The following is a 12,013-nucleotide window of genomic DNA, read 5'->3' on the forward strand; positions in this document are numbered from 1 at the left end:
GGGAGAAACATTTGTGCTTCCACCTGGTGAGGTTCTGTATTTCGCGACTTTGTTCGTGTTCGTCTGCCATTTTGCGACTGGCCTCCATTTTGTGTTGCCCTCACTCAGGCAGCACCGCCAGCCAGGTATTTCTCTGTCATTTCCCTGCATTCACATACTAAGTAACCTTTTCGCCTCTATTTACAGGTCTAGTGTCAGGGTCTGACCGAGCACAACAATCCATGTCTTATTAACTAATCCCCGTCCAGACTATCTGTAGGTTCGCACCATTCTTTCCTGAGGCTATCTTATCTGCTGTCCTTTGGCATTTCCTTTATGGACTCTCTGATTCCACAACTGTCCTTCTTAAGCATACAAATGTGTTTCCTCACCTGCAAGTTGGATTGTGTGGGTTCATTTGCGAATGGCTTAAGGGGTTGGGTAACAAATACAGCCGACAACCAAGTTTGTTTGAAGTTACGTAATACTTTGCTTTCCGAACCCTTCGCATTTGTCTGATTTGTATGTCTTGGGATTGTTCATTGTGTATCTAAAATGTATATAAACCCGTGTGCCACGGAGTTCGAGAGCAGTCTCCTTTGAACATACTTTCTGTACTTCAGGGAAAACTGTGCTGGCTGCAGCTAATAAAATACAATCTTCTACGCCAACGGAGTGTCCGGTGTCTCTGTTCGACCAGGCAGGAGAACTCGAAGATTTAAGCGTACCCTGCGCCCCCGGTTCTTCAATTGACGCCCAGCGTGGGGCGGCTTCAGTGGGTGTAGGTTCAGGCTGAGGATTGTGAGGAGCCCAGCAAGAAATTTCGGGAATGCGCACCACACGATTGGCCCCTGCATGTCATAAGTGGACCGAAGGTCTTTACAGCACGTCTTCCCCCTTTTTTGCTGACGGCTGCTGACGACTGCTGCCCTGACTGCCGCCCTGCCTTGGTCCTTTCGGTGATAATTGCTATTGCGAGACGGTGGACGGACCTCCGCTGGTGTAAGAAGACATTTAGTTAAAATATGTGGTGGGTCGCTCCCACAAATTTGTTTTGTTTCTGTTTTTGGTTTCTATTCGGCTACTGCAGTGGCCGAAGCCAAGGGGTAAGTACGTTTGTACAGTGTTATTGACATTAATCCCTTGATGATTGAGAAGAGACCAGTGAAATAACGATGCCTGGTTTCAGTACGTTTAAACCTTGGTGTTGTTGTTCTTGTGATAGGGATTCCCAGCTGGAGGACTCTTGTCCGATCCCTCCGGTTGGAACTCCCACCTATGAGTTATAATCGAAACATGGTATCGGCCCCATTACTTTTAATGAGATATGGATCCAATATACTAAAAAGGATGGTGTTCTGCAGTGGCCACAGAATGGTAGCTTTGATACCAATATATTAGATAATTTAGAAGCAAGACTATTTAAAAGAAAAGCCCGGCCGGCAATGTTTGACTCTTTCCGCCTCTGGCGAAAAGAAGCCAAACAGAGAGAAATAAAGCAAGCAAAAAGAGATAGAAAAGTGCAAGGTATGACGATTACGCAGGCTGCCCAACAGTTTATAAATAATGAGTCCGATTGTGCGATGGAGATAACGGAAAGACAACATCGTATGGCGATAGATAGGTGTTATCCGGCGTTGCCTACTTCCCCTCCAGAGAAGAGTAGGGATCCTGAGGAAGATCCTTTAATGGCCCGCTTATTGAGTTTGCCTCCACCCTATGCACAAGGGGCAACTGCACCCCCGTTAGCACCTCCCGTTCAGCCAGTGCCCATTCAGTTGCTGATTGGCCAGCCACCTGCACAACCGATCATTGCTGCTTCGCCTGTTCCTATTCCCCCACATTTGCCCCTTCCTGTAATTCAGCCCCCACCTCCCTCGTTGTCAACTTCTTTGCCTCTGCAATCTACTACGCGTCCGCTGGTATCGCCTTCTGCTTCCCTTATGTCACCTGTTCTTTTTAGTGATACCCCGACTACGCATAAGTGACTGGTAGACGCTGTCTCAGGTTTCTTTTCTACTTTACTTGAAAATATGTCTCCGGCTCTTTCTCGACGGCAATCCCGTTGGCAAATTCCGCTTTCAGACGAGAAAACGGTGTTGGGTTCTCTGGCTCGCAGATGGATTAAGGAAGGTGCAGTATATAGTGCACAAGATATTATGAGTTCTTTCCGCCAATGGACCGAGCCTACCCAGAGATATGTTTTCGATGTTATGTGTGACACTCTGGTTAAGGGATGGGAGGATATGGAGTTGGATACTGTTCCCCCGGATTTGTTGAGAGTTCAGGCTGATTTTGACAAAGGTCTTATAGTAGGTCCAAATGTCGAGGAGGCTATAAATGCGCTTGTTGCTTTTAGAACGATGTTCTCTTCCTTGACTCTTCCAGAATGTGATCCTATTGTCGGTCAGGTAAAGCACTATCTGATGCGTGAAGTCCCTCCAGTATGGAGAGATGCGGTATCTGGCGCCCATCCCGTACCAGCCCACTTTCAGCGTGTATGGGTTCATGTCCCATGGAAAAGGTCTGAAGTTTTGGCTCTTAAACAGACTCTGCCGGACCCTCGCAAAAACCCTACAGTTTACTATAAAGAATTGTCCCAGACGGTTGAGGATTGTATTATGAATTTAGCCAATATCGATATGTTATTTGGGAACGTAGTCCCGCTATCCTTATGGGCTCGGATTCGTAGAGAGGACCATGCAGCAGAATTAGGTGGTGATTGGGCTGCTATACGCGCCGCAGAAGCAACGCAAGTGGGCGGTGCGAAGCCCGATGTTCTGATTACGGAACTCCCTGGTAGAATCATTACTCTAATGAAGACAATGATGCCCGCAGTACGAGTAAATTGGGATAAGCTGGCTGCGTGTAAGCAAAAGATAGATGAGAGTGTCTCAGATTTCTTTACTCGTTTCAAGGAAACATATATTGATCACAGCGGACAGGACATGACTACTGAGGGTGGCCAATGTTTGTTTGTGGACAAGTTTGTATTGAACTTACTTCCCGAGTTATCCAACAAATTGAAAAGCTCAGAGAGTTCATGGGCTGTTTCCTCTAGCCACTGCACAATATTATGAGAATAGGGATAAGGAGGAGAAAGATAAGCAAGAGAAGAAGAATAGAGATCTGAAAACTAAGGTCCTTTTACAACAGGTTTATCCTCCACGTTTTGCTCAGCGTCATTTCCCCAAGCCTCCGCAATTTCAGAAGGTATTTCAAAAACCTGAGCCTTTTGTCCCACGGCCTTTGTTGGGTCCTAACTAGTGTGCTTATTGTAAAGAGGATGGCCATTTTAAGAATAGTTGCCCAGTTCTGTTACAGCGTAGTAATGGGATGTCTGTTCCACGTGGTCGCTGTGTTTTTCTGTCACCATCCAGGGGTAGAGGAAGAGGTGTGTTCCCTCAAGAACAGCGTTCTTTCCCACCTCAGAATGCTACGAATTATTTCGATCAACAGAAAGCTCAGTCTGCACAATACTACACTGATGATTGTTATGTGGAGATTGGGAACGAAGATTTCCACACTGAATAGGACAGCCATAGACAAAGTGAGGGAGTTGTATCGATTCCAGTAGACCAGAATGGGCCTTATATTATTGTCAATACTATGGATGTCTCAGAACAATTTCTTTTGGATACTGGTGTGACGAGAAGTTCTATCATTCATTCTACACTCCCTGGGGCACCTTTGTCTGGCTCAATGAATACATCTGTAGGATTTTCTGGCACCCCTGTCTGTAATCCGGTCTCTTGCCCACTGCCTATCACAATTGGTCCTTATAACTTAAAGGCTCCACTTATTTTGACAGCTAGTTGTGGTGAGAACTTATTGGGTTTGGATTTATGGAAAAGGTTGTATGCAACATTACATTGTTCTCCTTCTGGTGTGCATCTCACACTAGGAAGGAAATTGACTTCTTCAATGTACTTTTCCCAAGACCAATTTCCACCTGAGTTGCTTTCTCTCCCTGAAAGCTCTGGGCTACCGGCCCAAATGATGTGGGCCGTCTTGAGATTCCACCTTATGTTGTCACACTCATGCCCAATGTCAATTTGCCATGTATTCCTCAATACAAAATATCTAGTGATGGTGAGAAAGCGCCTTTGGCTATTATTCATGATTTGGTTCAGAAGGGTGTGGTTGAGGAAACAAGAGAAAATGTATGCAATAGTCCTGTGTTGCCGATTCTTAAAAGAACAGATCCTTCCCAGTCGCCTGTTTATAGATTTGTGATTGACCTACGCGAAGTCAACAAAATTGTTGTCCCACAGTTTCCTGTCGTCCCGGATATCACAGTCCTGCTGACGATGATACCTGCTTCGGCAGCTTGGTTCTCTGTGATTGATTTGAAGAATGCTTTCTTCAGCATTCCCATCGCTAAGGAGAGTAGGGATATTTTTGGCTTCTCTTTAGGAGGTCGAAGTTTCCGATTTAAAAAAGCACCACAAGGTTATTGTGAGAGTCCCTCCATTTATAGTCAGGCTCTTAAATCCCAGCTTGATACCTTCCCTTTACCTTCAGGTGCTACCCTTATTCAATATGTGGACGATTTATTGGTGGCTGCTGATTCAGAGGATGTTTGTAAGGACGTGACTGTTACACTGCTACACCATTTGTCTGATCTCAATCATAAGTTGTCACCCTCCAAGTTGCAGTTTGCCCGCCAAGAGGTTACCTACTTAGGTCATCTCTTGTCGAAGGAGGGAAGGCGTTTTGACCCCAGAACGTATTCAAGCTATTGCACAAGTGCCTGTGCCAACTACACAGAGAGAAGTGCGTGCCTTCTTGGGCATTACCTCTTATTGCAGACAGTGGATCCCCAATTTTTCCTTATTAGCTAAACCTTTGCTAGCATTTACATTGAAGGATACCCCTCATCCGCTTCCTTGGACTGAGGAGTGCCAGAAGAGTTTCGCTGACTTACGTACTGCTTTATGTTCTGCTCCTGTGTTGGGTACCCCAGATTATAGTAAGCCTTTCAGGCTCTATGTCCATGAGAGAGAGGGTTGTGCATTGTCAGTTTTGACCCAACAGTTTGGAGATAAACAGAGGCTATGCGCCTATTTTTCAGCCACCTTAGACCCAGTAGCTAAAGCATTGCCTAGCTGCCTCAGAGCTACAGCAGCGGCAGCAATCTCTATTCGCCAATCTGCTGGAATAGTATTGGATAACACACTTACTGTTATGGTACCACATGCAGTGGACACTTTGTTAAACAGAACTAAAACACAACACCTCACGAGTGCTCGTTTATCTGGATATGAGCTAACGCTCTTGGCAAGCCATGTACATATTAAACGATGTAACACTTTAAATCCAGCCACATTGTTACCCCTCCCAGATGAGAAACATGCTCAAGAGCAGCATGATTGTCTTCTCCACACAGAGGACGAAACGAAAGGCAGGATTGATCTGAAGGATACTCCACTTAAGGATCCGGATGGGATCCTATGGGTAGATGGTTCCTGTTTTAAACTCCCTAATGGGGAAACAACTTCACCCTATGATGTTACTACCCTGCATACGATTGTTGAAACAGCACAGATTAGACATAATTCAGCCCAGGCAGCTGAGTTAATAGCCTTGACCAGAGCATGTGTGTTGTCAAGAGGGAAAAGAGTGAATGTCTATACAGATAGCCAATACGCCTTTGGCGTGGCTCATAGTTTCGGCCGCTTGTGGAGGGAGAGAGGATTTCTTAAATCTCATGGAACGAAAATACAGCATGGTCAATTGGTGACTGATCTTCTTGAGTCACTTGCTTTGCCTACACAGATAGCAATCATGAAGTGTAGCGCACACAAGAAGGTCACAGATGATGTTGGTTGTGGGAATGCTTTTGCGGATGAGGTAGCAAACACTACAGCTAGAGATGCCACAAGTCGCATGTATGTTGCAGGCCCTGCAAATTGGGTCAGAGAAGCTGGAATGTGTGAGGACACAGTAGAGAGTGTGAGATTGATTCAAGGAGAGGCTACAAAGAAAGAATTGAGTAAATGGAAAGAAGGCATGGAAATGTTAGACGCAATGGGATGTTGGACGGAGTTATCAGAACACCAGCGTTGGCTGTTGCCAGACGCCTATGTGTTACCTGTAGTTACTATGGCACATGGTCCAGCCCACATCAGTGCAAAGGGTATATGCAAGGTTTTGACTCCGGTATGACAGAATGAAGGTATTCCGAGGTGTGCGGAAAATGTGGTGAAACTCTGCATTATTTGTCTAATGCATAACCCAGGAAAACGAACCCCAACTCCAGCAGGTCATTTTGCTCCTCCGACATATCCTTTTGAAGTCTTGCAAATTGACTATATTCACATGGATCGGTAAAACAACCTCAAGTATGTCTTGGTGGTGGTATGTGCTTTCTCCCAATGGATAGAGGCCTATCCTTTGAAGGATAATACTGCTTTATCAACTGCTAAAATTTTGCTTAAAGAGTTCTTCCCTAGATTCGGCCTGCTGCAAATTGTCTGGAGTGATAATGGGAGTGAATTTGTGGGCCAAATTATGCAAAAAGTGTGTGCTGGTCTTGGTATTAGACAGAAATTCCATGCGGCAAACCATCCCCAATCAGCGGGTTTGGTAGAGTGCTATAATGGCACTCTCAAGCTCAAATTAGCAAAGATTCAGGCCAGCACAGGTCTCGCCTGGCCTGACGATTTACCTTTAGCTCTCTTGTCTACCAGGACCACTGTGCATTCTCGAGTGGGACTTAGCCCCTACGAGGTGGTTTTCGGACGCCCAGCAAATATCTGGGGAGTCCCTCGTCCAAAGAAGTATTCAGACATACCATACCCAATGTTGATTGATTACTTACATGATTTGACTACTAAATTGAGTGTTCTTCGTCAACAGGTTCAAAGTGCTTTGCCGGAAGCCTCCACAGACCCAGGTCACACGATCAAACCTGGGGATTGGGTCTGTGTGAAGAACTTTCAGAGAACCAAAAACCTGGAGCCCCGTTGGACAGCCCCTCGCCTAGTACTCCTCGTCACCCGCACGGCGGTGAAAGTCCAGGGGAAGAAAAACTGGGTTCACGGCGTGCACTGCAAAAAGGTACCCTTGCCCTTGCCCTTCGACCAGTGGGTCCGCAGGGGCATAGGTGAGTCCGAAAGAGAGAATATTCCCCGTTTCGTACCTTTTAGTAGCGCCCGTTTGGATGGAACTCAGTCCGAGAAAGAAGATGATGATATTCTTCAGGAAGCTATACCACCACATCTTCGAATAGACACCAAAAATCCAGAAACACTGTTTCAAGACCAGACTATATCGAATAAGAGACGCTACAACCTCAGGCCTAGAACTACAAAGGACATTTGAATTTTTTTTTTTATTTCTTTTTGTTGAAATTTTTACGAGATTATTGATATGCCATCAGTCCCTGTTGCTGGGTCACGGTAGGAGGAGTGTACCCTGTTTTGGTGGTTAGGACCCGCAGGATTTGCAGTGTTATAAAAGCAGATAAATACAGCCAAGTGATTGAGGAAGATTGCCGTGAGCAACAACCTTTTTTTAGAAAGGATGGATGGTAGGAAAAATAGGAAGACAAAGATGAAGCAGAAATACTGTAAATTATTGCGTAGTCGATTTGGCGTTACTTTGTGTATTTCGATGTTTTTATTTATTTTATTAACATTTGCGGGTTGGATTGTTCATCTTCTGCAGCCAAAACCCCTTTCTGATTCAACTTCTTTAGCTTTCTCGCCTCTTTGTTTCTCAACATCAGACACAAGCCCTTTCCCCGCATGAGCAGATAAGAAGGATTGAATACCTGAATAACTCGTTCATTCAACTATTACACCAACACCAATTAGCTGTCAATATAACAGATTGTTGGGTATGTGGACTCATGCCTCATAGCACACACAAAGGCATGCCCTACCTTCTCCTATGAAGGATCAGCCTGGGCATACTTGGCTATGTTCTCGGCCGCATACCATAATTGACTAAGATACCCCATTGGTTCGTTCGGGAGCAGAATGGATTTTAGCCATAGTAGCCTGATAAAGGGAATAGTATCAATGGCCAAGATTGTAGATAAGAAAACGATACCCATCGATGAGAAACGAGCATTTAAAGGTTGGAATGTGACTCACTATATCACTAGCCTTAGTAATAAAACAAAGCAGGGAACGTCTCCCCCAGTATGGACAGTACCCCATCACGGTAATTTTTGCCTTCAGATTAACAGCGAGATGACTGGTATACAACAGAATTGTTCCCATACGTATGTTTTCACATCGCAGAATTCCCCTCCATTTATTCCATCTCAGGGTACATACTTTGTCTGTGAAGACAGACCCTATACATGGCTCCCGTCTGACTTCTCAGGAACATGCTATATAGCCTTCTTGCTTCCCCCTACATACACTGCCCCTTCAGGTCATCACATAAACGGATATGTTAGAGGGATAATTGACGCCAAAGATACAGCGGGACAAGAAGGAGGTGATTTCCTTAAAGGATTTCACCCTTTCTGGGGTCCAATGGTCAACAGTAGGCATATCAGGCAGCTGACCCGTGTGGTCGAGACCATCATTGATGTTACTATAGGTGCTTTAAGTAACATTACAGCAGAACTACAGGCTGATCGTCTCATGACATTGCAGAACAGGATGGCACTAGATGTTATCCTAGTAGACCGAGGAGGGGTCCGTAGATTGATTGGATCTAGCTGCTGCATTTACGTTCCTGATGACGCTCCAACAATATACCAGGACATCTCCAAACTACATACCATCTCCGAGTCGATTCATCAGGACGAAGGAGACTGGTCTTTGGTAGGATGGTTCAGCAACAGTTTGATGACCTTATGGCCATTGAGGTCGACTCCGACTCAGACTAACATGAGTTTGGTGCTTTTGCCTGAGTAATGGCAAAAGGAGGGTCTGAGGTTCTGTATTTCGCGACTTTGTTCGTGTTCGTCTGCCATTTTGCGACTGGCCTCCATTTTGTGTTGCTCTCACTCAGGCAGTACCGCCAGCCAGGTATTTCTCTGTCATTTCCCTGCATTCACATACTAAGTAACCTTTTCGCCTCTGTTTACAGGTCTAGTGTCAGGGTCTGACCGAGCACAACAATCCATGTCTTATTAACTAATCCCCGTCCAGACTATCTGTAGGTTCACACCATTCTTTCCTGAGGCTATCTTATCTGCTGTCCTTCGCCATTTCCTTTATGGACTCTCTGATTCCACAACTGTCCTTCTTAAGCATACAAATGTGTTTCCTCACCTGCAAGTTGGATTGTGTGGGTTCATTTGCGAATGGCTTAAGGGGTTGGGTAACAAATACAGCCGACAATCAAGTTTGTTTGAATTTACGTAATACTTTGCTTTCCGAACCCTTCGCATTTGTCTGATTTGTATGTCTTGGGATTGTTCATTGTGTATCTAAAATGTATATAAACCTGTGTGCCACGGAGTTCGAGATCAGCCTCCTTTGAACATACTTTCTGTACTTCAGGGAAAACTGTGCTGGCTGCAGCTAATAAAATGCGATCTTCTACGCCAACGGAGTGTCCGGTGTCTCTGTTCGACCAGGCAGGAGAACTCGACGATTTAGGCATACCCTGCACCGCCGGGCCTTTATTCCCCCGGTTCTTCAATGGTGGTAGCATTTCTGCTACTCCTGCTGCGTGGGAGCACGGAAGACTTCCTTATCGGCACTCTTGCAGGCAGTGAATTAGTGTTCCAGGGGATGGGTTCACGGGAAACCAAAATAGAGCCAGCCCTGGGGTATGGGGTCATCAGGCCATACGATGGCTCACTGATGGGGGCCATTACACCCCATCCCCAAAATAAAATATGACTGGGGTATGGTCCCTAGGGCTGTACCCTGGCTTGGAAAGGAGGATATACACTCCCCTTCCCATTAAAATGAATTCTGGTCCTACAGGATGGGGTACCTAGGGCCTTAAAATTGCTAAGGGTGGGGCCTGCATGCCTCCTCCCCATGAAAATAATATCACCCTGGGTCTTATAAAGGTACATGGAGGGGGCCAGACACCCCATAAAAACAATACTGGACTCAGGGATGAGGTCCCTGGTGCCTTGTATTAAGTAAAGGAATGGGTTGCAAGTCCTCTTCCCTTTAAGTTATTATTTTGCCGACCCCGTAAGCACTGTCCATCGCAGGGTACTTGTGTCTAAAACATTTTTTTTACATTTAAGCATGGATCCACAGATTCTTCACAAACATATTTTTTTAACCTTTTTTGGCCTGGTGGTATCCCTTTGGGACCCTCCCACCAGACCTAGGGGGCAGGGTATCCCTACCCTGCTCTATATCTAGTTTTAATATTCTTTTTGAGGAACAGGAGACTCAGTCCTCAAGCCCTTAAATGGCTGCCACAACATCTTTGTTGATGTTATAGCAGTCAATCAGATCTTATCTTTAGATGTGTCAGGTCTGTGGATCCTTTACGGCATGAACTGTACAATCATTTTAAACCTTCATTTCTCAATAATTGCTGAACGGATTCACACTAAATCATGCTTTAAAGATTAAGATCTAGTGGCCAATTACGATGTTGGTCGGAAAGGTTCCGAAAAGCATGCGGTTCGTCCCAGGAGCCTGTGATGCCGACCGGCTCGGACACATTTCCGAACAACCATTATGATAGAAGGTAGTTGGTCAGTCATGCCAAATCGGTTCCGACCGGCATTCGGAGAGTCTGAGTCGATAGAAGCTCAATCGTAAAGCTCTATGGGCCGCGTTTCTGTCTACTGATTACGATGTTGGATGCTGCCAGCCTTCCCGACTCATTCTGTCCGACATGAAAAGGCCTTTGGAGACTGACTTTGGGCGCCCCTAGCAGGCCCCCATTCACCCGGCAGCTTCCGAATGGGCCTGTGGGCATACACATGGATCCCCTCTCTCCAATCTTGCACATTATGGCAAGCACCATGGGGTGCCCGCCACAAGGTACAAGGTTTTGCGCAACCACCCCTTTCATCAATGGGAACCTGTGTTGTCGGTCGGAACAAAGGCTCCGATTGAAGTCAATGGGAATCTGACCAAATGGTGTTCGGACCCATCGTAATCGGTCGGTCGGACTCCCCAAATCTGAGTCAGTCAAAAAGCATTCCGACACTGAGCCAGACAGAATGATTTCCGACCGACTGACATTGTAATCAGCACTTTGTGTTCTGTCAAATTTTGGCTGTAGCTGCATCTAATACTACTTAGGGAAATTGCAGCAGAAGAAATTTGGTTTTGGAACCCCTGTTTTCTCGGCCCCTGGTTTATGGATCAAACCAAAACTTTTCAGGAAGAAAATGGGATGGGTGAGAATTTTTTCTGGAAAGTTTTGTGAAGACTTGTGAAACAGTGCAAACTTATTAAGAAACCAAATCGTCCATTTACTATGGAATGTGGAAACATGGCCCTAGCAACCACCCACGAGCCCCCAATGCCGCATTTTTTATTATTTATTTTCAAAGTTTTCCTAGGGTAGGTGAATACCCAATGCCCATGAAGTATGTTTGCCTTGGCTGGCACACCATAAAATTAATGTTTCTTTTTTGCCACTTTTAAACCACTGGAGGTTTAGCAAATTAATATAGAAATTCTGCTGCATAATAAATGATTTGTGCCTGTTTTTTAAATTACTTGAGAACAGATCTTCCCGCACTCACTTCTCCAAACCTTCTTGGAAGACGTTGGAGCTGCTCTCTTCACTCAGTCACTCAGTGCACATCAGAGCAGGTCTTTACTCCCCACCACTTGTTAACTTTACCAGTCACCTCCTGAGGATGTTTCTAGAAGCAGAATGCCACGGTACTCCTTTGTCAGAAATAAACTATGTTTCTGCTACCACAGCTGTAAATTATACTTGCCATATTTTCAGTACTATTTCATTTGACTCTTTAGTGTCATCCATGATTGCCCTCAACACAATCAAAAAGAACAGCCATTTATTCCCATGGATAATAATGACACATTGGATCAAACATTTCATACTCATTTTCACCACTACTGGCTGGATCTCTCATATGTCACTGCTTACTTCTCCCTGGGGTTCCATA

The 12,013-nt window shown here is 45.3% G+C and overlaps 1 protein-coding gene across 1 annotated transcript; it reads left to right on the plus strand.

Moving 5' to 3' along the window:
* Positions 1-2,225: 2,225 nt before the first annotated feature.
* On the plus strand, positions 2,226-7,305 carry LOC147677981 (uncharacterized). The gene is made up of 2 exons (XM_086945600.1): positions 2,226-2,390; positions 6,841-7,305. Exons 1-2 carry the CDS (start codon positions 2,226-2,228, stop codon positions 7,303-7,305), a joined length of 630 nt encoding a protein of 209 aa, XP_086801726.1.
* The last annotated feature ends 4,708 nt before the right edge of the window (positions 7,306-12,013 follow it).

The sequence above is a fragment of the Lissotriton vulgaris genome, chromosome 12, assembly GCF_964263255.1.
Source record: "Lissotriton vulgaris chromosome 12, aLisVul1.2, whole genome shotgun sequence".
Lineage (NCBI taxonomy): Eukaryota > Metazoa > Chordata > Amphibia > Caudata > Salamandridae > Lissotriton > Lissotriton vulgaris.